General features: G+C 35.1%; 2 protein-coding genes across 5 annotated transcripts; both read left to right on the forward strand.

The window, feature by feature from the left end:
* Nucleotides 1-907: 907 nt before the first annotated feature.
* Nucleotides 908-2,092, forward strand: LOC137032676 (D(1) dopamine receptor). The gene has a single exon (XM_067404547.1). The coding sequence runs from the start codon at nucleotides 908-910 to the stop codon at nucleotides 2,090-2,092; it is 1,185 nt and encodes a 394-aa protein (XP_067260648.1).
* Nucleotides 2,093-10,664: 8,572 nt separating this feature from the next.
* On the forward strand, nucleotides 10,665-25,096 carry fip1l1b (FIP1 like 1b (S. cerevisiae)). 4 transcript variants are annotated; one of them, XM_067403653.1, is made up of 17 exons: nucleotides 10,665-10,954; nucleotides 11,893-11,950; nucleotides 13,193-13,289; nucleotides 15,979-16,085; nucleotides 16,368-16,432; nucleotides 16,554-16,661; nucleotides 16,745-16,875; nucleotides 17,855-17,970; nucleotides 18,148-18,201; nucleotides 19,858-19,957; nucleotides 20,064-20,217; nucleotides 21,297-21,323; nucleotides 21,539-21,593; nucleotides 22,213-22,271; nucleotides 22,433-22,613; nucleotides 23,777-23,923; nucleotides 24,815-25,096. In XM_067403653.1, exons 1-17 carry the CDS (start codon nucleotides 10,876-10,878, stop codon nucleotides 24,954-24,956), a joined length of 1,680 nt encoding a protein of 559 aa, XP_067259754.1. In that variant the 5' UTR covers nucleotides 10,665-10,875; the 3' UTR covers nucleotides 24,957-25,096. The 4 variants fall into 4 exon arrangements, with proteins under 4 accessions (XP_067259754.1, XP_067259755.1, XP_067259757.1 ...); XM_067403654.1 differs by having other exon boundaries at nucleotides 24,818-25,096; XM_067403656.1 differs by having other exon boundaries at nucleotides 22,216-22,271.
* Nucleotides 25,097-25,721: the final 625 nt, after the last annotated feature.

Raw genomic sequence — 25,721 nt, forward strand, 5'->3', positions numbered from 1 at the left:
AAGAGTGAGGATGAGTTAGCCAAATGATAGGGAATTGTAGGGATTAAATGATAGGGATCTACTTATTTTTGGTTTACATGAGTTCCAAGTATATAAATCTATCAATTTCTAAAAGAAATGTGCATTTAAATAGAAAAGAAAATCATAATGTAGAAAGTAGAAAAACTACTTTTTTGACCATTTTCATTGTGGTATACAGAGTTGATATGGAAACGTTTCCCTAAGTACCTAAGTACTAAGTACAATAAAAAAAAAAAAAAAAATTTGATTTGCATAATTGAAGCTATTTCATGTAATAAAAACTTTTTTGAAAAAAAAAAAAAAAAATATATATATATATATATATATATATATATATATATATATATATATATATATATATATATATATATATAATATATATATATTTCATGGTTAGAACATAATGCGTACCATAGAGGGTTAAAAAGATAAAATACTGCAAAAACAAACAATACGTGTTACACTAACTTTTGATAGCCAAAACATGTATTTTATTGTCTATATAGACATAGTTATTTTCGTGATTTTGTTTAAAAAGTGTGTGTTAAAATGAAGTAAATTCTTTTTGTAATGCAATGACATGGATTAAGTGTCCAAATATGTTTTGGGGCCACTATGTGTCTATTAAGTAAAATGGGCAAAAGAGGGCGTTCTCCGCCGGTATGAATGTGACCTGCACTATAGAGAGGAACCTGACACGAGACACTTCAGATTGTCGTTCAGTCGTGAGAACATTTTCGCGAGGGTCTAAAGAAACAATGAGGTCAACTATAAGATCAGGTCAAAACGCTCGAGTAGATGGGATTGTTTTGCGGGGGAACATGCGAGGTCCACCACACGGAACATATTTTGGTATGGTTTTGTTTTTTTTGTGACACTTAAAGTCATGTACAACTTTACCTCATCCCTGAGCGCTCATGGAGAGCCAGCGGGTCGCATTTTCCTGGGTTTTGCTCTTTCTCTCCTCGTGTTGTGGACGCTTTTTGGGAATTTCACGGTTTGCGCTGCGGTTTTGCGCTTCCGTCACCTGAGAGGAAAAGTTACCAACGTCTTTATCGTGTCTCTGGCAATGTCTGACCTGCTGGTGGCTGTTCTCGTGATGCCGTGGAAAGCGGCCACGGAGGTGACGGGACACTGGGCGTTTGGCTCTTTCTGCGAGTGCTGGGTGGCTTTTGACATTATGTGCTCCACAGCCTCCATCCTCAACCTGTGCGTTATCAGCTTGGATCGATACTGGGCTATTTCAAACCCGTTTCAGTACGAGAGGAAGATGAACCGTAGAGTCGCCCTCGTTATGGTCAGCGTGACGTGGATCGTATCGGTGGCCATATCATTCGTGCCCGTGCAGCTGAACTGGCACCGGGCAGACCTGGGCACGGTCAACACAAGCAACTGGACCACCAGGGAAATGTGCGATTCGAGTCTGAGTAGAACTTATGCCATATCATCTTCCCTGATAAGTTTTTACATTCCCGTAGCAGTGATGTTGGTCACATACACGCGCATCTACCGCATTGCTCAGGTTCAAATCAAGAGCATCTCTTCTCTGGAGCGCGCAGCGGAGCGCGCGCAGAGCTGCAGGGCAGGTGCGCGCACCTGTCCTCTCCAACACCGCGCGATAAGAGAAACCAAACTCTTTAAAACTCTGTCCGTGATTATGGGGGTGTTTGTGTGCTGCTGGTTCCCGTTCTTCGTCCTGAACTGTGCGGTTCCTTTCTGCCACAAGCCAAATTGTGTCAGTGAAGCAACTTTTGACGTGTTCGTGTGGTTCGGCTGGTGCAACTCATCGCTCAACCCGATCATTTATGCTTTCAACTCTGATTTCAGAGATGCTTTTGCTCGACTTCTGTGCTGCCATGGCCTGTCCACCAAAACACCTCTTGGTATTCAGTGCAAGGATCCAGTGTCCACTTATAACCAGGGCAGCTCTGTTAACACTATGGAGGTCGGTTATGTCAGTTTGCACAGGGTGGACAACGAAATGCAACGTCCATTGGTGGAGCTGCATATGCTTGGAGATGAGAGCGAGGTGAAGCATATTAACTCAGAAGATGCATGTCAAAATAAATGACTTTTATGTGTAGGGGAGACTTGGGCAAGTTTTCACACTTAATATTTCTCAGGTTGCATTTTTGAAAGTCTATTTCTGTACAGGCACATACCTTAATATTTTGGCTACAAAAGCTTTAAAAATGTCCAGGAAAACAAGATACAGTTCCATCAACACATGTTGTTTCTAAGGGTGACATGATGTCGCACTGGAAACCTGCTATTTATTGAATGATTTGAAGGAAATGCTTTTTTTTTCTTTCTTTTTTTTTCTGGATCTTAACATAAAAATGCCATTTTCGACATATATTTAAACGAAAAGGATTTCTGTATTTTTATTTATTTATTTATTTTATAATTTTTAAACAGTTAAACAATTCATCTAACATGCATGTAAACACTTTTTTGGCTAACAGACATTCAAATAAATTGTTTGTATGAAATTAGGCTTACAATTTACTTTACAACTTGCCCCAATCTACATTTAAACATAATGAATTCATTTACATAATTAATTAAACAAAATTCAGCAACATGAAATGAAGAGCTCAAAGGGATAGTTCACCCAAAAACGAAAATGCTGTCATCACTTATTCACCCTCATGTTGTTACAAACAATTATGTGTGGATCATAAAAGAAAATATTTTGATAAATGTCTACACAATGGAAGTCAATGGTGACCAAAACAGTTTGGTTACCAATTTTTTTTTGTAATGTGAATAATAATGACATGATCAGTATCATGACAGAATTTTCATTTTTGGGTGTACCTTCTGTGTTAGTAAACTTACACCAGAATAAGTTAGAATAAATTTCCCCAAGCTTACATTTGTAAAAAAAAAAAAAAAAAAAAAAAAATCAGTTTATACTCTGCATAATCCCAGTGTGATTCTATTGTGTTACCCAACAGCTATACTTTGGAAGATGGAATACATAAAAATATCCTAAATTATTTTGTTATATATCCTAAATTATTTAATTATACAGTTTTGAACAATGTGTCTGAAACCAATTGCATCTATACATCTATAAGTGCATGCATCTATAAGTTTCTTAGATATAACCCTTGTGACAACTTCCTGTGTCTCCCCATTGTCTACTTTTTTGTTTACTGATTTGCACATATTTGAAGATGACAACAAAGGTCAGGTTATAACATCTGTGGCAACAGAAACAAGTCTGAGGTTTTAATATACCGGATGCCAAAGAGCTTGACAAGTCCCAAGTATCGTTTTCCATTAGGCACGAGTGCACATCGTTACTTCCTCTCATAAATAATTAGTTGGCTGCAATCTCCACTCAAGCAATGTTACATTTCAGTGTGCAAGAGCTTTCAGACTATAGATTCTGTTTGGCATGCTAAAGTGCACTGAGCATGTTGATGCTTGCAGGATTTGGTAGTTGAAGAAAATTGTATTGTATACGCTCATAACTGCATAAAAATCAGGTATATTCTATTAATTAGGTTGATCGTCTTGATTTTGGAATTAGGTTTGACATCTTCTATGAAACATATTACTCATAATTCTTCTTGATTTATGTTCAATTAAATGATTCATTGCAAGCACCAAATTGTAAGCACCAAAAGTAATTTAATACGGGTTTTCCTGTAAAGGTTGCACAGAGTAGCATTTCCTGAGCCTTGGGAGTCTTTTAAGGACAGATTGGGTTAGAGTGCATTCACAGCAGGCATGTTACGTATGTAATTAATTCACAATGAGAGGTTTCAGTTGGCTCACAGCAATGAATAAAACATGGGAAGGCAATGCCTAATCCCTTAATAACCTTAAACAAACTGAAAAATGAGAAATGTTGATTTTAAAATGTTAAACTACAACAGCACAACTGTTATGTTTACATGCAAACTCAGCATAAATGCATTTGTGGGTAAATCACTGCTTATTTGTTGCTGAATGGAAGGGTGTTTAAAATTGATGGCCCTTATAGCTAAAAATACATCTTCTGTCCGTCCTTGATGTCTTCATTCTTGAAGCACATCCAGCCCCTGAGGCTTGCTTTAATTTTGGAATCCACAGGGATGATTGTCTATTGAAACTGTTAAAAAGAGCCATGATGGAGCTGCTAAGAACAAGCTCATGCTTCTTTTTATCTAAACTCAGATTTAATTTCTTTCAGTGGCTATAGGGAGTAACAATGTAAAAATTAAAAATGTCACAAAATATTTTTGTATAATGAAAGGAATCCTATTATGCTTTTTTACATGTTCAGTTTTCTTTAGTGTGTAATGTGGCTGTCCACTCCAATGGGAGTTATTCTCGATATCAGCAAGCACTGTTTCCGATACCTGGCCCTGTGTACACCTGGTATTAAGATGTGTTTTGGTCGATTGGATCACAAGTGGACGGCATTAAATACACGTTTAAAGGGGTGTAAAACATTTTGAGCCTGTTCACTTTTGACCACTTCCAGAGGTAGTCGAAAACGCATTCGACTGGATTGCTTTCGAAGTGTAGACGCTTATGTGTTTGAATGTGTTTGGACAGCCACTAAAGACCGTCTACTCTCCGCCTGACCTAATGCGTACATTATGGAAAGCATGCTAGCCATTTAAACTCTATCAGCTGAAGAACCATATTTGGATTGAAGACGAAAAATGTACCAAGCACAATGTTCTCTCACCATTCCTGATTTGTAACTCACACTCACAGCGTTCAGCGTGGTCTTGCGGCTATCAGAAGAGAAACGAAAGCTGTTGCTCTCCGTATGTTTTCTGTCGTTTCTGGGCGTGTTCATATGTAAATTGTGTGAGCTTATTCTGTCCATTAGATCGTAAGATCTGAAAAAAGCCATACATTTACACACTCATAGACCCTCCCCTTATAGAAATCAGAACAGAAGGGGTTGAAAGTGGACAAAAGAGATTAAAACACCAGGTGTAAACAGGTATTTGTCTTCCTCATGCACTTGTGATCCGCTCGACCAAAACGCATTTTAATACCAGGTGTAAACAGAGCCCCTGAAACGCTTCATTTGTAGTCCTGAGTTTTCTTCTGGGAATGTACGTCACAATATTCCTCATTTAAATAATTCCTGCCCAAGGCAATTGCATAAAAAGGGGTGAGGACTGATTGCCTGAAACTGGCAATTATGGTAAGGGGTTGACCAATCAAAACACACTGATCCAGCCAACCAATCAGAGCACACTGTGCTTTTTTAAGTGTTACTGACAATTGAGGTGCTGCAATAATGGAAAATAAGTGAAAATATATATATTTTTTTTAAATTCAAGCCTGAAAACCTATAATACAGTGGCATGAAAAAGTATGTGAACCCCTTGCAGAATCTCTGAAAATGAGAATTATTTTAATAAAATAAGAGGGATAATAAATAATGCATGTTATTTTTTATTTAGTACTGTCCTGAGTAAGATATTTTACATAAAAGATGTTTGCATTTAGTTCACAAGACAAAACAATAGCTGAATTTATTAAAATAACCCCATTCATAAGTATGTGAACCATTGATTCTCAATACTGTGTGTGGTTACCTGATGATCCACGACTGTTTTTTGTTTTGTGATGGCTGTTCATGAGTCTCTTGTTTGTACTGAGCAGTTAAACCGAGCTCTGTTCTTCAGAAAAATCCTCCAGCTCCTGCAGATTCATCAGTTTTCCGGCACCTTTTGCATATTTGAACCCTTTACAGCAGTGACTAAATGATTTTGAGATTCATCTTTACACATTAAGGACAACTGAGGGACTCAAACACAACTATTAAAAAAGGTTCAAACATTTACTGATGCTCCAGAAGGAAACACGATGTATTGAAGATCAAGATAAATTGTACTTAATTTGTCTTCCGGGAAACATGCAAGTATCTTCTGTTGGTTCCGAAGGGCAGTACTAAATGAAAAACAATGATATTTAAACACAATAAGAAAAGTTGTGACATCTTCATCCTGTCCAAAAGTTTTCACACCCCGACTCTTAATGCATCGTGTTTCCTTCTGGAGCATCAGTGAATGTTTGAACCTTTTTTAATACTTTAGTTGGAGTCCCTCAGTTGTCCTCAGGATGAAAACACAGATCTCAAAATCATACAGTCACTGCTGGAAAGGGTTCAAATATGCAAAAATGCTTGAAAACTGATGAATCTGCAGGAGCTGGAGGATTTTTCTGAAGAACAGAGCTCAGTTTAACTGCTCAGAACAAACAAGAGACTCATGAACAGCCATCACAAAACACAAAAACAGTGGTGGATCATCAGGTAACCACACACAGTATTGAGAATCAATGGTTCACATAGTTATGAATGGGGTTATTTTAATAAATTCAGCTATTGTTTTGTCTTGTGAATTAAATGCAAACATCTTTTATGTAAAATATCTTACTCAGGACAGTACTAAACAACTACAATAGAACAACTACAATTTGTGAAGTTAAATATTTTGCACAAAGAATTTTGATATTTTTTTGTTTTCTATAATAAAACAACAGATATATTAAAGGTGCCGTAGAACGTCTTTTCAAAAGATGTAATATAAGTCTAAGGTGTCCCCTGAATGTGTCTGTGAAGTTTCAGCTCAAAATACCCCATAGATTTTTTTTTTAATTAATTTTTTTTACTGCCTATTTTGGGGCATCATTAACTATGCACCAATTCAGGCTGCACGGCCCCTTTAAATCTCTCGCTCCCTGCCCTCCTGAGCTCTTGACTATAAGTGCAGTTATACAGTGCATAAACAAAGTTCACACAGCTAATATAACCCTCAAATGGATCTTTACAAGATGTTCGTCATTCATGCTGCACGCATGCATCGATTCCTATGAGTTTAGTGTTTATTTGGATGTTTACATTTGATTCTGAATGAGTTTGAGGCTGTGCTCCGTGGCTAACGGCTAATGCTACACTGTTGGAGAGATTTACAAAGAATGAAGTTGTGTTAATGCATTAGACGGCAAGTGTTTAAAAATGAAAATAACGACAGTCTTGTCTCCGTGAATACAGTAAGAAACGATGGTAACTTTAACCACATTTAACAGTACATAAGCAACATGCTAACAAAACATTTATAAAGACAGTTTACAAATATCACTAAAAATATCATGTTATAATGGATCATATCAGTTATTATTGCTTCATCTGCCATTTTTTGCTGTTGTTCTTGCTTGCTTACCTAGTCTGATGATTCAGCTGTGCACAGATCCAGACGTTAATACTGGCTGCCCTTGTCTAATGCCTTGAACATGGGCTGGCATATGCAAATATTGGGGTCATACATATTATACATATGTTGAGATTCGCCTGTTCTTCGGAGATCTTTTAAACAAATTAGATTTATATAAGAAGGAGGAAGCAATGGAGTTTGAAACTCAATGTATGTCTTTTCCATGTACTGAACTCTTGTTATTCAACTATGCTGAGGTAAATTCAATTTTTGATTCTAGGGCACCTTTAACCAAAATTAAGACTAAAAGTATTTCAACAGTTTCTGGTTAGTGGGTCATGTACATATTTAATGTGATGAGCTACACCTGTGGTTACTCTGATGAGATCTGTGTGAACTTGAGGAGAACATCATGTATCATTATAAATCACTCTGAGACCAACTGGTTTAAGTAATTGCAAAAATGGCTCAGAAAAGTGGTTTGTTTCAAGAGGAGCACAGGCACCATTTGTTTGCAGATGCCACTTGATTTTTTAAGCAAGTGTGTCTTAAGTTTCCAAATACTTTTTGGGGCCATTGCTTATGCTTACTTAATGAAGAAGAAAGAGTATCTTTCTCTCTGTGTGCTTGGTCATCAAACACTCACAGTAATGCTAGCCTGGACACTGAGTTTCCTGTAACTGGTCAGTGAGGTTAATGTGCACACATAGTGTTAGGAGATCAGTCACTGAGGCAAGAGCACACAAACAACACAGGAATCAATGAAGTGTGCTTAATTAACAAAAGTATTTAAAAAAAACATTCAAATTAAACAAAGTAGTGATAGTAATCAATCATATAGTAAAGTAATACTGAAGATGAGTAAGTAAATTTAGTTTTGCAGCTCCTCACATATACAGTGGCATGAAAAAGTATGTCAACCCCTTGCAGAATCTGTGAAAATGAGAATTATTTTAATAAAATAAGAGGGATAATAAAAAAATGCATGTTATTTTTGTTTAGTACTGTCCTGAGTAAGATATGTTACATAAAAGATGTTTGCATTTAGTTCACAAGACAAAACAATAGCTGAATTTATTAAAATAACCCCATTCATAAGTATGTGAACCGTTGATTCTCAATACTGTGTGTGGTTACCTGATGATCCACTGAGCAGTTAAACTGAGCTCTGTTCTTCAGAAAAATCCTCCAGCTCCTGCAGATTCATCAGTTTTCATGATTTTGAGATTCATCTTTACACACTGAGGACAATTGAGGGACTCAAACTCAACTATTAAAAAAGGTTCAAAAATTTTTTTCTGAAGAACAGAGCTCAGTTTAACTGCTCAGTGGATCATCAGGTAACCACACACAGTATTGAGAATCAATGGTTCACATACTTATGAATGGGTTTATTTTAATAAATTCAGCTATTGTTTTGTCTTGTGAACTAAATGCAAACATCTTTTATGTAAAATATCTTACTCAGGACAGTACTAAATAAAAAATAACATGCATTATTTATTATCCCTCTTATTTTATTAAAATAATTCTCATTTTCACAGATTCTGCAAGGGGTTCACATACTTTTTCATGCCACTGTAGTTTTACCTATTCAAGAAGAGTTAAATATCACATTTTTTTTTAGTTTTTTCAATGTACAACAATGTATTATTTTCTAGTTTGTTATTTCTGTTTTTATATTTGTACTAGAAGGCTCATTTCAAGGGAAGAGAGAGTGGAAGAACTAGTTAAATATTTTCTAATTTGCCACTTAAAATGTGTGTGTGTGTGTGTGTGTGTGTGTGTGTGTGTGTGTGTGTGTGTGTGTGTGTGTGTGTGTGTGTGTGTGTGTGTGTGTGTGTGTGTGTGTGTGTGAGTGTGAGAATTTTGAATATTTCATTATTGCTTATTGAAAAACACACAAACACATGACCTTATGGTATAAAGAATTTGTTGAAATAAAACTTATTGATGAAAAACATATTTGATCTGAGCACCTGTTATGCAAACTTGTGTGTGTGCCATCAGTATTAGATTTAGATTTCATTTAACAAGTTTTTCACTGGCAATAAACGGACAACATAACTCCATGCTGAACAGTTATGCAACACATATCTGACTCTTTTAAGGTATATATTTTACGGAGTATATATATATATATATATATATATATATATATATATATATATATATATATATATATATATATATATATATATATATATATATATATATATATATATATATATATTGCTGTTTAAAATATGCTGTTAAAAATATATTTTACTAGCCTATTATTATTTATTTTGCAAAAAAGATGTTAGCTACATCATAAGAAAAAATACAGTTTGACATATTTGGTAAATTACTAATTTAGTGGATTTATTTATCAAAAGGAATGTGGAACTACAGTCAAACCATTTTTGATATATTAGTAGGTGCAGGACTCTATATTTCATTTATGTAAGTGACGATAGCAAAATAAAGTAAACTGTGACATATTATACCCAAAAATTCTTCATACAGTGGACTACCAGTAAAATTGATACAAATTTGGAACCAAAAATTATTCAGACACTTTGACCTGACCGTGTTTAGCTTTAACTCTGAGATCTTGTCATATTTTATTACCATTTTTTTAAACTATAAATGTTTTTTTTAAACCATAATGTCATGAATGAAATGTTCAAGGTGTCTGAATAAATTTTGTTTTGACTGTATATGCACTCAAAATGATTCCTTCAACACTGATGACATTTTCTCCTGTTTGACATCAAAAAGTCTCAGTGTCGCAAGATGAGTAAAATTCAGGAATATCATGCAAATGCTTAATATTCCACTTACAGGCCATCAAAATGATTTGATTGTTTTAGAAGTCTGTCAGGATTAACTTGATATTATGGTAGGTTAAAAACTATATAGGCCTACTCCGGGAATGTAGAAGAGAACTAGGCTATTGCTTAGAGACATCTAGTGGCTAATGTGCACAATTAGCCTATATTAGACTGTTTTCGTTTAAATTTAGCATGCATTTAGGCTATATAAGATGCATAAATAATGTAACTTATATTCAAGAACTTTAATTTGAACAAAGTCCTGGGCCAAGACTAATTTGATCAACAATTCATAGCCTACTTGCTTCGGCTACTTATTTATTTATTCATTAATTATTGTTATTATTATTTTTATTTTTATTATTATTATTATTATTGTTAGTAGTAGTAGTAGTATCAATTCAAATCAGTCACCCTTTGTCTAGATTCCAGCTCAGAAACTCTGAGCATTCTGTTTTAAAATAGTAGCCCATTGAAGAAATACACATTTGTGCTGGAAAAAAATAATTCTACGCATTTAAGCGTAAGCAAAATAAGAAACATAACTTCTGTCAATTGTGTCCAAACAAACGTTTCACTGGTTCTTTGCTGGTAGTGTACCATAGTAGTGTACTGAGAGACTTTTAATTTGTACAGTCATGAACCGGAACTGATGTCCTCAAGTCTGAAAGAACATCCTACAGAGGCTGTAGGAAGTGTGGATTGCTCCGTAAACATCATTCAATACGTTTGTTTTCTATATTCGTATGTGCGTTTGTGTTTTTCCCACCGAAATATTTGTGGGCCCGTTCGGGATTGGTGGGTTTTAATCTGACCTTGACTTCGGCTTCTGGAGCGCATTGTAGAGGCCAGAGAAGAAGATGTCTGCAGAGGAGGCGGATAAAACCACCACCACTGATGCGAGTGCAGGAGACGAGGAGGAGGAATGGCTGTACGGGGGTCAGTGAGCGCCAAATCTACTCTGAACTACTGTACTTTGAACACTACGGCTCTTGAGAAGTGTGCTTATTAATGTGCAGGACAAATGACATGTTGACTAATGTGGGGCCTTTATACTGCAGTGTAATGAGATACCTGTCACTTAACTAAATCATTTAAGTTTACCTCCGTGCTTACACATATTTTTCTTTAGGAGGGAATTGAAATGGAATCTGTTTATGAATTTCTTGAGGCAAATCTTTCCGGAGGGAGTTTCGGTAGATTGTGTTCAAGGTTTTGCATCTCTCATCTGTTCAAGATTCGCCTTTTTTTTTTTTATTCACATTGAGATCATATTCTTCTCTGCTTAATAAATATTAATATGTATATAGTATAGTATATAGTATTAATATGTATATTAATATATTTTTATCTATTATCTTATTAGATTCTCTTTGAGAATTCTATTTGAATCTATAGATTCTATACGGTGTTGCAGTCTTCAGTGCTTTGAAGATATGGTAGAATCTGTTAAGCATTCTTGATTCTGTTTTGTTCTATTTATTTAATACTTTAAGAAATACAATATTAGGGGATTAAGAAAGAATTTAATAAAATATCGAACAGATTCTGTTGTAGAATGAATTTGAGAATCTGTTCAACAATCTGTTAACACATTCTTGATTCTATTTTTTTCTATTTATTCGCCACTTTAGCAAATATGCTACTTCTCATTCTGAGGGGATTGAGAGAGAATTTAATAAAATCTCGAATGTATTCTGTGTTTTAGTATGAATTTAAAAATCTGTTCAACAATACCTTTTAAAATAAGTTCATAATTCTGTAAGGTAAATATGAAACATTTATATTGGGAGCAGCTTAACTAATTTCTTATCGCTAGAAATTGGGTACTGAGCCCATAATCAGTTTGTCACTCATGCATAATGTTTTTCTTACAGATGAGGGTGAAAGTAAAGAAACTGAAGAAGAAGAGGCCAAACTGACAGCAGCCATCAGGTGAGATATGACATGCTTACTGTTAGTGGTGTTTTCAATATTTTTTTAGATTTCACAGACTCCCAAATATGATGATCCTTGTGCAAGGGACCCAAATCATAAAATGTTATTGTTTCTTGTATAAGGACCCAATTTATACTGTGAAAAATTAATATTAATAATATTAGGTAGGAAATAAATTTTGCAGGACAGTGGATCCCCAGGAGCAGGGTTGAAAACTGTAGCATGTTCTGTAAAACAAGTTCCAGTACTATGGTTTTCCTCTTCAGTAGGGTTGGGTATTGTTTGAATTTTGACGATTACGATTCTGCTTATCCATTCTGATTCTTATTGATTCCTAATTTCGATTCCAATAAGGTAAAAAAAAGGATATAATTCACATTTATTCTTTATTCTAAGTTCTTATTGCAAAACATTTCATTGTCGCTGAACACCATGAACAAAAATCAAAAGGCTAAAGAACACTTACACACGGAACTGTTGCCTATGATTTAAAAATACCATAGCAAAAATAACTAGCCTAACTAATATAAATTTCGAACATTATTAAAGACAAGTAAACACTCAGTAATTAAAAAAGAACAAAAAACAAATAAAGAAATTAGCAATCGCACAAATAAATACATCTGAACAAAGATATGATTAAAATGAACAGTGTTTTAAGATTTTCAGGTACAGAAACTGTAATCAAATATAAAATAACACTGCACTTTATAAATAAAATATACATTATAAGTATAGTTACAAAAGTTATTCAGACAAGAACAGCGAGTGAATTTCCTCTTTGTCTTTTGTTGTTTGATTAATGTTATTATAGAGAAGGCAGCAGGAATATTAGGCTACTGTCACTTTAAGAGCTGCATGGATCCAATATACTGTTATACGTTTTCTTTTCCTTCCAAGTGCAAAAATACACTGAAGAGAACTCAGTTAAGCATCGCGCTCTATACGGTATGAGAGGTGGCTTCCTGTGCGCACAGCACAGAAAACTGTGAATCTTCTTTGCGCTTAAATCGTTTAAAATGACATTAAAATCACTTTTTCTGTGCGCACTTGGATGTGTGATTTAAAATCACATTAAAATGTGCACACAGGAACTGATAAGTAGAATCGAAATCTGAATCACTGGTTCTTGGAAATTTGGAACCGGTTCTCAATACCCATCCGTACTCCTCAAGTTAAATAAGGGGTTCACCTGCATTTGTTTTCTTCATTCTTGCGCTGATCTTTCTGTGTTTGCAGTGTGACCTCAGCTCCTCCTGTTACTGAGGAGGTCACCGCGACCACCACCACCACCACCACTACCACCACCACTACTGGAAATGGAGTGGCCAGTCAGGTATCAAACAGTTATACTGTAAAAGGGATAGTTCACCAAAAAAATTTAATTTCTGTTATCATTTACTCATGATGTTCCATACCTGTATGAGTTTCTTTCTTCTGTTAAGTACAAAAATAATATATTTTGAAGAATATGTGTAACCAAACAGTCAATGGTAGCCACTGACTTCCATAGCAGGAAAAAATACTGTGTAAGTCAATGGCTATTGTCAACTTTCTGGTTACTATCATTCTTCAAAATATATTCTTTTGTGTTCAACAGAAGAAAGCAACTCATGCAGGTTTGGAACAACATGAGTGTGAGTAAATTATGAAAGAATTTTTATTTTTGGGTGAACTATCCCATTAAGGTCAGCTTATCGCTGATCACTGTTGAGCTTAAAGGTGCCCAAGAATGCTTTTTCACAAGATGTAATATAAGTCTAAGGTGTCTCCTGAATGTGTCTGTGAAGTTTCAGCTCAAAATACCCCATAGATTTTTTTTAATAAATTTTTTTAACTGCCTATTTTGGGGCATCATTAACTATACACTGATTTTGGCAGCGCGCCGCCCCTTTAATTCACCTGCTCCCTGCCACACGAGCTCTCGACTATATTACAGTTCATTTACAAAGTTCACACAGCTAATATAACCCTCAAATGGATCTTTACAAGATGTTCGTCATGCATGCTGTATGCATGCTTCGAATTATGTGAGTAAAGTATTTATTTTGATGTTTACGTTTGATTCTGTATGAGTTTGAGGCTGTGCTCCGTGGCTAACGGCTAATGCTACACTGTTGGAGAGATTTATAAAGAATGAAGTTGTTTATGAATTATACAGACTGCAAGTGTTTAAACTTACAAACAGTAAGAAACGATGGTAACTTTAACCACATTTAACAGTACATTAGCAACATGCTAACGAAACATTTAGAAAGACAATTTACAAATATCACTAAAAATATCATGATATCATGGATCATGTCAGTTATTATTGCTCCATCTGCCATTTTTCGCTGTTTTTCTTGCTTGCTTACCTTGTCTGTGCACAGATCCAGCCGTTAATACTGCCTTTCCTTGTCTAATGCCTTGAACATGGGCTGGCATATATGCAAATATTGGGGTCATACATATTAATGATCCCGACGGTTTTGTAACAGTCGGTGTTATGTTGAGATCCGTGTGTTTTCCGGAAGTCTTTTAAACAAATGAGATTTATATAAGAAGGAGGAAGCAATGGGGTTTGAAACTCAATGTATGTCTTTTCCATGTACTGAACTCTTTTTATTTAACTATGCCGAGGTAAATTCAAATTTTGATTCTAGGGCACCTTTAAATGGACTTGTACCTGTATCAATATTGGGGATGCACCGATACCATTTTTTTTAAGGATCGGGTACAAGTACTGATACTTTTTTTTCTAGTACTCGCCGATACCGATGCCTACACATTTTTTTAATTTATTTTTTTTTGGTGATGTTGCCGTTTTCCAAGCACAGTGAGACTAATGAATGTAGGACAGCTTTTTTATTATTACTCTAATGAAAAAAGTAATAATTTTTATGTGTTTGTCACAAACTTAAAGAACAAAAAATTCACAGTGTCCAGTAACCTTCAAAGTGCATAATTAACAATATATATAATTGTTGTTATATAAAAAGAAAATTATGAACAAATTACAAACAATACAACAAATACTATAGAGATACAAATTAATTAAACTTGTTATTCAGATACAGTAGGTGTATTTACCATGTATACATTTATTTAACATATTTTGTTGTTTTATTAACATTAATGACAAATATCGGCTATGGTCCCTTTAAGATCGAATCCATGGACACTGACACATATCCTGTTTTCACCCAAATGTTTACGTCCACTTAAGCCATAACCGACTGCAATTATGTGAGATACTCCACACGATGGACATTTTGACAACTATGTGTGCATTTGACCATTCAGGTGCAAGGAGAACTGATGGCGCGCAAGAAAGAGAGAGAGCGCTTCTGGTCTGTGTCATTCAGAGCGATTCTGCCTATACCGCCTTCACTAATCGATAACGAATTGTGATTGAAAGCATGCATTTCGCAATGTGTCGGTTGTCATCTGTTTGAAGTATTTCCACACCTCTGAGGCTGACGTTGTTTCTGCTGCTGCCGCTGGTCTCTCTGTGCACGGAAAATTCTGTCAATTACGTCATGTGAGGTATTGGTATTTGGTATCGGGGGTATTTTTATGAGCACGAGTACAAGTACATGAGCTTGGTATCGGCCCAATACTAATACTGGTATCGGTGCATCCCTAATCAATATTACACTGCAGTGTGTGTCAGTTTTGTGTGGTTAAAGCTGCAGATCTGTGTATTTCACACCAAGAACAATAACTATAAAGACACTGACAACTATATTAGCGTCCACCCCCCACACAATATTGTTCTGTTTATTATTAGCTGTGGTGTGGTCTCTGGTGTTCTTTTTATTTTTTAGAATAATTTTTTTGAACTATATCTTTATTATCATCATATTTATCATCCTTGGTGTGAATGGGCCTTTATTTGGGTTTTTTTTTCCCCCCTGTGTAATTAATTAATAATTGGCTCATTTTAGATTGACTTACACATCTGTAACATTTATATTGATTAGTTATGGTCAGTCATTACAGAGAAATAGAATAAAATAGAACACACTTTGTTCCTGTTTTAGGAAGAAGCACCTGGAGAAGATGAAGACAGTGAGAGCGATAGTGATGATGACGATGATGATGTCCGTGTCACCATTGGAGATATCAAAACAGGAGCGCCACAGTATACGTAAGCGTTCAGTTCCCGCATCCTGAAGATTGTAAGGTTCACGTTGATTTATTTTAGGCTTTTAGGTATTTATTAAACACATTCATAGAGATAATCACTTTATGACCTTTTTGGATCTATGTTTTGGTTACTTTCAGTGGATGACAGAAACCTCTCAGGTTTCATTAAACATATCTTAATTTGTGTTTCAAAGAATAACCAAAGTATTATGTGTTTGGAACAACATGACATGAATGAAGACAGATTGTGTGTTATGTGATTATGTTATGTTCTATTGTGCAGGGCATATGGGGGAACTCCAGTGAACCTGAACATAAAGTCAGCTGGCAGCAGAGCATATGGAGCAGGTGAGTGATTCTATTGTTTGTTGCAAACCTGAAACTTAAAATACATGAGTTTGCTTACAGATACCTTTTTATACAAAGCAACATTTGTGTGTTCTTGACATGGTTTGAGTGTATTCTGTAGGTTCTAAAGTGAAGGGCGTAGACCTCGAAGCTCCAGGCAACATCAATGGAGTTCCAGTCCTGGAAGTGGACATGGAGTCATTTGAGGAGAAACCATGGAGAAAGCCAGGTGTGTACAAGTTTAAAGTCCCTTTTTGTGGTTTTGCATATGGTGTCTGCATAGTGTGTGTGTTTATGTATGTGTGTTCACAGGTGCGGACTTGTCTGACTATTTTAACTATGGTTTTAATGAGGACACGTGGAAAGCGTACTGTGAAAAGCAGAAGAGGTTACGCATGGGCCTAGACATTCTCAACATTGGATCAACCACAAGCAAGATCTCTGTAAGCATAATCAGCTGTTACTAGGAATGGAAATTGAAAAAAGTTGAACATTTCTGGTTCTGATTCTACTATTCCAGGTCCTTTAATGATTTCTTAGCAATTTGTAATGTTTGGAAAACTAGTCTTTTGCATGAATTACTCTCAGATCATGTCAGAAAAAAAATTGTATTCTTCAGTTCTTGGACAAAATTAAAAAAGTTTCAACTTCATATCTGGTAACTTCTCTTCTCTTAAAATTGCTTTTTGAATTTATGGACATAATAAATCTCAGCTTTCATTTCATTTTAAACTGCATTTCATTGATCAAATAAATACAGAAAAAAGCGTAATATTGTGAAATATAAATGGCAATTTAAAACAACTGTTTTCTATTTAAATATATTTTAAAATGTAATTTATTCCTGTGATGCAAAGTTGAATTTTCAGCATCATTTCTCCAGTCTTCAGTGTCACAAGAACCTTCAGAAATCATTCTGATATGCTGATTTGCTGCTTAAGAAACATTTATTGTCAATGTTGAAATCTGTTATGCTACTTAATATTTGTGGGGGGTTTTTTCAGGGCTCTTTGATTAATAGAAATTTCAAAAGAACAGCATTTATTTGAAATAGAAATAATTTCTATACTGTCACTCTTGATCAATTTAATTCATCCTTGCTGAAAAAGCATTATTTCTTTTAAAAAATCTTACTGACCCCAAACTTTTGAACGACAGTGAATCTTTACAATTTTTAATGATTTTATACAATCTGCATTCAAATGTGCCCTTAAAAAAAAAAAAAAAAAAAAGTGAATTTTGAATAAGAACCGATTTTCATTTTCAAACACTAGCTGTTACATTCCAGTCTGATTAACTCATGGTTGTAGTAATTTAATTACTAATTAATAGTACTACTTGTAAAGTGTGCATTTTGATAGATGCAGTTGTCAAAATAATTTTTTTTTTTTTTTTTTCACCTCTTTCTTTCCTTTCTTTCAGGTTCAGCAGGGTCGTACAGGTAACAGTGAGAAGGAGATCACAATACCAGCTCATGCATCTAAAGCAGACTTTTCCACTCCATCCAACCTATATAAAACAGGAATCAACCCAGCAAGGTAAACATATTCACACACATTGACTAGTCGAAGTCATCATTTGTTTCAGAGTTTCCACACTCCAGTTTCAGTATCATGTTTGGGAATGCATGTACAGTGTTTGTCCCGCATCTGTCATGTGGGAGAGGGGACTAGTAACTCATTTTTGCCTGTCTCCCCTTACCCATGCCCTCATAGGATATCCCCTCCACAGTGGGCAGGGCCTGCCACTCAAGAAATGCCCTATTATACGTAAGTGGGAGGTGACATGGGAGTGGTTTGTCTTACAAGGCCTGAGTAGACATTTAAATATGAAATTAAATGGGCTTCATTTGTTTTTGTCTTTCTAATTTTTATTGCTGACTGCAGTTCATTTCTGTTGGTGATGTTTTAATCTACAAAGCACTATGGAAAAATGGCAAGATAAAATATGCTGTTATGACAACGGACTCAGAAAACTGGACCGTTTTTTTCTTCTTTTTCTGCAGAACTGTGTAGCCTTTATTGCAGTATTTTATGTGTGTGTTTTTACTTAGTTAGGCATGTCATTCTGGTAGGGTGGGCGATATGACCAAAATTTTGTATTATGATGTTTTACTTTTTTTATCACAGTATAATTATTTTTGCTGGTTTATATTTTAAACAGCCATGCTGTAAATTAAACAATATTGCAAGAATGTGCTGATATTTGGAATGACGGCACAATTTGTGAGTGTGCTCTTATACAAAAGTTCAATGCACAAAAAGCTAATATTTGAGTAACTTACATTTTAGGGTACATTTACATGACACAGATGTTTCTAAAAATGGAAACGTTTTTCTTTTGCGTTGTCAAAAAATCCCTGTTCACACGAATCCGCAAAAACTACTAAAAACGCTGTATTATTCATGCCAGGCCAGTAGTTGGCGATGTCACATTGCAAATACTTAAAACGTAATACACATGCTCATGATGTCACCGTTTTCACAAATTTGCATTTTTTTAGTTTACATGGAGACAATAATGGTATCATTTTTAATGCTTATAAAAAGTTTTCATTTTCAGGCCCCCAAAAAGCCGTTCTTTTGTAAATTAATGGCTAAAACACATAAGTTTCCTGTTTTTAGACTATTTTTGCTCCGTCTAAGAAAATGGTTAAAATAAAGCTAAAGCAAGAATTAAATATTTAATTTACTTCCTCTTTTGATTTGGAACATGATTTATGCAAACCAAACTATATGTAATAAATGCACAAGACAGTGGATTTGCATAAACACACTTGTCCTTTAAATAAAACATGGTAAAACTAGGTTCTGATTGGATGAGCTACTTTCAAAGTTGTAGCAAAAATTACCATAAATCATTCTAAATTAATGTTCCAGGACACAACATTGCTTGCACTGGTGGTGTTAACTAAACCCGTTTAAAAACAGTTGAAATAAAGCTGACATAAAATAAAATACTAATATTAGATGGAAAACTTTTAAGTTTGAGGAGTTGAAGTACTAAAATTACAAAACTAAAAATAAAAAAAACTAGAAATTAAAATTAAAGCTAAAAATAAATATTTAAATTCAAATTATTTTTTATTTAAAAAATAATAAATTACAAGCACTTAAGAAAAAAATTACATTAAAATGAACCCTGAAAATATAAAAATAAAAACTAATTCATAATATTGCTAAATAATATAATGGTATGTAAAAAAACTAAAATAACATTGGTTGTCTGGCAGATTTAACCAACTAAACTTGTGTGGTACTCATCCTGCACTGTATTTCTGAAATGACAAAGCCGTTTTCAATGCACAAATATATCATCTAGGTATATATAGTCATATCGCCCTGCCCTCCTCTGAGGTGTGTTATGTATGCATCTGGATAATGCACGTACACCCTAAAGCTGTATGTGTATGTTTTTTGTTGCAGGAAGACGCCCGGGACCATTGATGTGATTGGAGGACAGACTGCCACCATTAGCAGGGTGGAAGGACGACGTCGCCACAATCTGGAAGGGAATAACATCCAGGTTACACACATGACATGCTCTCAATCTCTCCTCAGTCTCCACACTGTAAAACTAAAATGCCGGCAACATATCTGGGAACTGAATCATGTGACTTTAACACTCGTAGGTGATCTCGGAACATCCCAGCTCTGAGGCTGAGCCCGCAGTGGCTAAGATGCCACCACCTTTCTTTCCTCCAGGGCCATTGCCACCAAACATCCCCCCTCCTCCATTCCTCCCTCCTCCTGTCAGTCAGGCTCCACCTCTAATCCCGCCTCCACGTAAGTCTGACAACTAAGAAATTGTTTTTTATTTTAATTTAATTTAATTTATTTTTATTTTAAATCTATAGGAAAAATGTATGAATGGATCAATTTGATATTGTGGTTTCTAGGGCTGTCGATGTAACATGTTGATTAGATTAATTAATTACGGTGAAATAACGCGTTAAAATTATTAACGCACTTGCCCCGCCCCAGACCTATGTAGGTCATCTGCCATTTCATACAGTTGATTGATGACGAATATGATGCAGGGCAACAACTGCGTGATGAAGCCTGTAGAGTGTAGTTAGAATGTCTTTAAAATTCAAAATATGCAACAAAAAAATGCCCGTTTTGAGTTGTTTCATATGTACATCATATGATATAGTTAAACTATCACACGGGCAAGGAGTGCAATATCACTGTGCTGTTTTTCTGCCAACGAAAATATGAAGACGAAACAGAACTGTTTGTCTTTGACTCAGAGCAACACAATGGCATTTCATTTCTGCATTGTTGGACTTGAGTGGCGCTGCACAGACCGATCGGTAAATGACATCAAAGTACTGCCCCAGTCTGTGCAGTGCCGCTTCAAGCCTAATGATTCAATGGACCATTCATAAAGAGAACCATTTGAACGAATCGAATGAATGAATGACTCAATGACTTAATCATTAAGACATTTACAGCCACCTACAGGCAGTTTTAGTTTCTTATTTAGAGTATAATTTCATTAAAAAAAAAAAACATATTTCAAACATTAAAGGTATAGTTCACCCAAAAATTTAAATTCAGTCATTTACTCACCCTCATGGTCCAAAAGGGTATGTGTAATAAATTCTGTGTTGAATCAAATAAAATATTTTCCTGCTGAAGTTACTTTTTTTAATGTCTATTTGATGCCCTACACAATAATGACTTTAACTTATCTTTTGGGAATAATTTCTCAGCCAAATTTGATGTGCGATTAATTAGATTAATTAATCTCCCTTGTGGTTTCTCATAGCATTTGTAACTTTTCTGCCATGTTTTTATGTATTTGTCATTGTCTATGTGGATATGGAAGGATTTATTAAATCTTTTTTTTTTTTAAACAGGGATGCCTATCACTGTTCCTCCTCCCAGTAAGTTAATCCTTCTTTGAATGTTCGAGTGTGCAATAACAAAAACAAATATGGCAAATGTAACTCAATAAAAACCTCTAAAATGTTTTCAAAGCACCTGTCTACTGAAATTGCAAACTTTATGACTGATTGTGTTCAAAAAATTTAATTATTCCTGTGTTTTCACTATGATTGTGTTGGTCACTGTCTAAATCTTGTTTCTGTTTCTGTTGTAGATTTCCCTCCTCCCACAGGAGGACCTCCTCCTTCACTGATACCTACTATGGACAAGTAGGTGTTGCTTCTGTACAATTCTAGTACTTCTGTTAACATTTAGTTTGTGAACTTGGGCAAGTCAGCCAGTCAACATTGTGGAATATGCTGTTCTTTTCTTCATATTGATCCAAGAATCCTGAAAAATATATCATGGTTTCCATTAAAATAACTGTTTTTAACATTGATGATAAGACGAAATGTTTCTTAGGCAGCAAATCAGCATTTTAGAATGATTTCTGAAGGATCATGTGACACTGAAAACTGGAGTAATGATGCTGAAAATTTAGCTTTGCATCACAGATATAAATTACACTTTAAAATGTATTAAAATAGAAAATGGTTATTATATTATTATAAACTTCTTTTTCATTCTTACTGACCCCAAACCATGACCTGAATGGTAGTGTAGATAATTTTGATTGAAAACTGTTTGACTAAATTTCTGTATACGCCATGTTTATTTTTGTGTAACTTTTATCCTTGGGTAATTCTTGTAAATGTGTATTCAGATTTACATGCTTGCAGTTTTTGAAACATCACTTTCATTTGAAACATCATTTTCTGTTACCATTTAAAATGTTACACTTAACTTGCACTTTAACAGTTCCTTAATTGCCTGTGTGTTCTTTTTTAGCAGTGGGCACCCAGGAGGATATGACGGGCGTCCTGTTGCTCCATACCCTTTTCCTACAGGTATATGTGGTACTATCTCCCAAGTCTATTATATTCACCTGAAAAACTCATTTAATTTAGATCTCGGTACAGGTCACAAGTACTTAAATATATTCCAGGCTTTATTAACCTCAATTAAGAATCATGCGCATTGAGGTTTGTTCCTGTGGTTCTGTTTTCAGGTGGGTTTCCTCCACCCATGCAAGGAGCTGTTAGCCCCTGGCCTGGTTTGATGGACAACTCAAAGCAGTGGGACTACTACCCTCGGCGAGAAAAAGAGAGGGAAAAGGAAAGAGAAAGGGACAGGCAGAGGGAACGGGGCCATGAGAGAGATCACAGTCCCTCCTCTGTGGCTTATAACAGGTGAAAGATGATGTCAACCCACCCATTTACTACACAGATGTACTCTGTTTTCAAGTTTGAAAGTGTGAAATTGTCATTAAACTGACAAATTAAGATTTTACATTAAATTCTTAAAGGTGCCATCGAATGGAAAATTGAATTTATCTTGGCATAGTTAAATAACAAGAGTTTAGTACATGGAAATGACATACAGTGAGTCTCAAACTCCATTGTTTCCTCCTTCTTATATAAATCTCATTTGTTTAAAAGACCTCCGAAGAACAGGCGAATCTCAACATAACACCGACTGTTACAGAACAATCGGGCTCATTAATATGTACGCCCCCATTATTTGCATAAGCCAGCCCATGTTCAAGGCATTAGACAAGGGCAGCCAGTATTAACGTCTGGATCTGTGCACAGCTGAATCATCAGACTAGGTAAGCAAGCAAGAACAACAGCGAAAAATGGCAGATGGAGCAATAATAACTGACATGATATGATATTTTTAGTGATATTTGTAAACTGTCTTTCTAAATGTTTCGTTAGCATGTTGCTGATGTACTGTTAAATGTGGTTAAAGTTACCATCGTTTATTACTGTATTCACGGAGACAAGAGCCATCGCTATTTTCATTTTTAAACACTTGCAGTCTGTATAATTCATAAACACAACTTCATTCTTTATAAATCTCTATTAGCCACGGAGCACAGCCTCAAACTCATTCAGAATCAAATGTAAACATCTAAATAAATACTATACTCACATGATCTGATGTATGCATGAGGAACACTTTGTAAAGATACATTTTTGAGGGTTATATTAGCTGTGTGTACTTTGTTTATGCTGTTTAAGGCAAGCGCGAGCTCCGGGGGAGGGTAACACGAGATTTAAAGGGGTCGCAGCCTGAATCTGTGCATTTCTAATTATGCCCAAAACAGGCAGTTAAAAAAATGTATTAAAAAAATCTATGGGGTATTTTGAGCTGAAACTTTGAGACACATTGAGGGGACACCTTAGACTTATATTACATCTTGTAAAAAAATGTTCAATGGCACCTTTAACATTATTCCAAAGGAAAGTATTGACTTTGACCCTCTCAAGGTTTGGCCTAGTTTCTTTGATTCTTTTTTTTTTTTTTTTTTTTTTAACATTTTCATTGATTTAAACTTGGTCTTTTTCAGTGATGAAGAACGGTATCGTTCTTACCGTGACTATGGAGACAGAGGGTATGAGAGGCATCGGGAGCGAGCGAGCCGTGAGAAGGAGGAGCGTCACAGAGAGAGGAGACACAGAGAGAAAGAGGAGGGGAGGCACAAGTCATCACGGAGGTATCATATCAGGGTTGGAAATTAATAGAGGCTTGGGGGGTAAAAAATGCCACCAAAATGAACAAAAATGCCCCCCAAATTTGAGATATAGGAGTTAAAGTAAGAGTTCTTGTTTTTAATATTTGTAACATATAATGCTGTTAAGCCATTTCACATGAGAAAGACTGGTATTTTCTCGAATATCAGCATTGATTGCAAATATTATATTGATTTTATACAACAGTTCAATAAACAGTAAAATTAAAATTAATATTAAGTAATTTACATTTAGAGGCAATATTGTGTATTTTAGCTCTATTGCGCCAACAAAAATAGTTCCAAACAAAGCCACAGCACACAGTGGTGTTTCGTTACTGAAAGAATCCACATTTTTGAATGAATTGAGTCAATGATTCAATGACCCATTCATAAAGACAGTTGCTTGATTAGTTTGTGACTGAATCGGCCATGTTGAATGAATCAGTGATTCAATGATTAAAGGAGCGACAGTGACTTTAGTTTCAAATTTAAAAGCATCATTTAATTTTTTACATAATTTCATTTCATATTTAAAACGTTAATTTCATTATTTATGCAGTTGTAATTGCAATGTAAATGCATTCATGTCACTTCTGAGCAGCATTAAACAGTCTATCAATACATCTAAATGACACATCAGTGCAGTGCAAAGATGGATTTTGTTTGGTAACAACCGTATAGTGTCTTTTTATAGTGTCTGAATTTAAGATATGTATAAATTTAAGAATATGACATAAAAGCTGATGCATACATTTAATAAAATTGCCCTTATACGGTAAAAAAAAATCCCCTGGAAATCACCTACTCTACTCACAGAATGCTCTGCATTTCTTTAAGATCCTCTTTCTTTTCTTTGCCCCTTTTCTGTCACAGCAGTAGCAGACGGAGACATGACAGCGAGGAGGGTGACAGTCACCGGCGCCACAAGCACAAGAAGTCCAAGAGGAGCAAAGAGGGCAAGGAGCCCAGCGAGGAGCATTCTGTTGACCAGGAGAACCAGGAGGCCATGGAGTAACTCCTATCTGTCTTCCTCGCTCTCCTTCCTTCTTATCAGAGCGCTGGTTGTCAACCAAATCATGCTAAATGATACTATAATCCAGTTTACCTTCCTTTTGTTTTCATGTTTCCTTTTTTCGTTGTTTTTTTCCAGTGCAGTTGTACCATGTAGATGTTGATTTGTTGGATTAAAAAAGAGCATTTGGTAATATTTGTTGTCTTTTTATATATATATATATATTGTGACTACAGCAAATGGCACGGGATAAACTTTCATAGTTGATCAGGGTATCCATCTTAATTTATCAATTAAGATTAACTTTTATTATTTCAGAGATTTTTAAGCTTTTTGAACACTGTATACACTATTGTAGATTATCTCTAATGCTCCAAAGGCTGCATTTATTTGATCAAAAATACAGTAAAAACTGTAAAATATATTGAATTTAAATGTAAATGCTGAATTTTCAGCATCATTACTCCAATCTTCAGTGTCACATGATCCTTCAGAAATCATACGCTGAATTGGTGCTCAAGAAACTTTTTTTGTTTGCCATGTTGAAAACAGTTGTGCTGCTTAATATTTTTGTGGAAACTGATACATTTTTTTAAAATTAATTGATAAATGTGTTAAAAAGAACAGCATTTATTTGTCTTTACTGTCACTTTTGATCAATTTAATGCATTATTGCTGAATAATAGTGTTTATTTCTTTCAAAAAAAAAAAAAAATTGTATTTACCCCAAATTTTTGAACGGTGCAGTATCCCAGGTGAAAAAGTAAA

The sequence above is a fragment of the Chanodichthys erythropterus genome, chromosome 12 (genome assembly GCF_024489055.1).
Source record: "Chanodichthys erythropterus isolate Z2021 chromosome 12, ASM2448905v1, whole genome shotgun sequence".
In the NCBI taxonomy this organism is placed as follows: Eukaryota; Metazoa; Chordata; class Actinopteri; order Cypriniformes; family Xenocyprididae; genus Chanodichthys; species Chanodichthys erythropterus.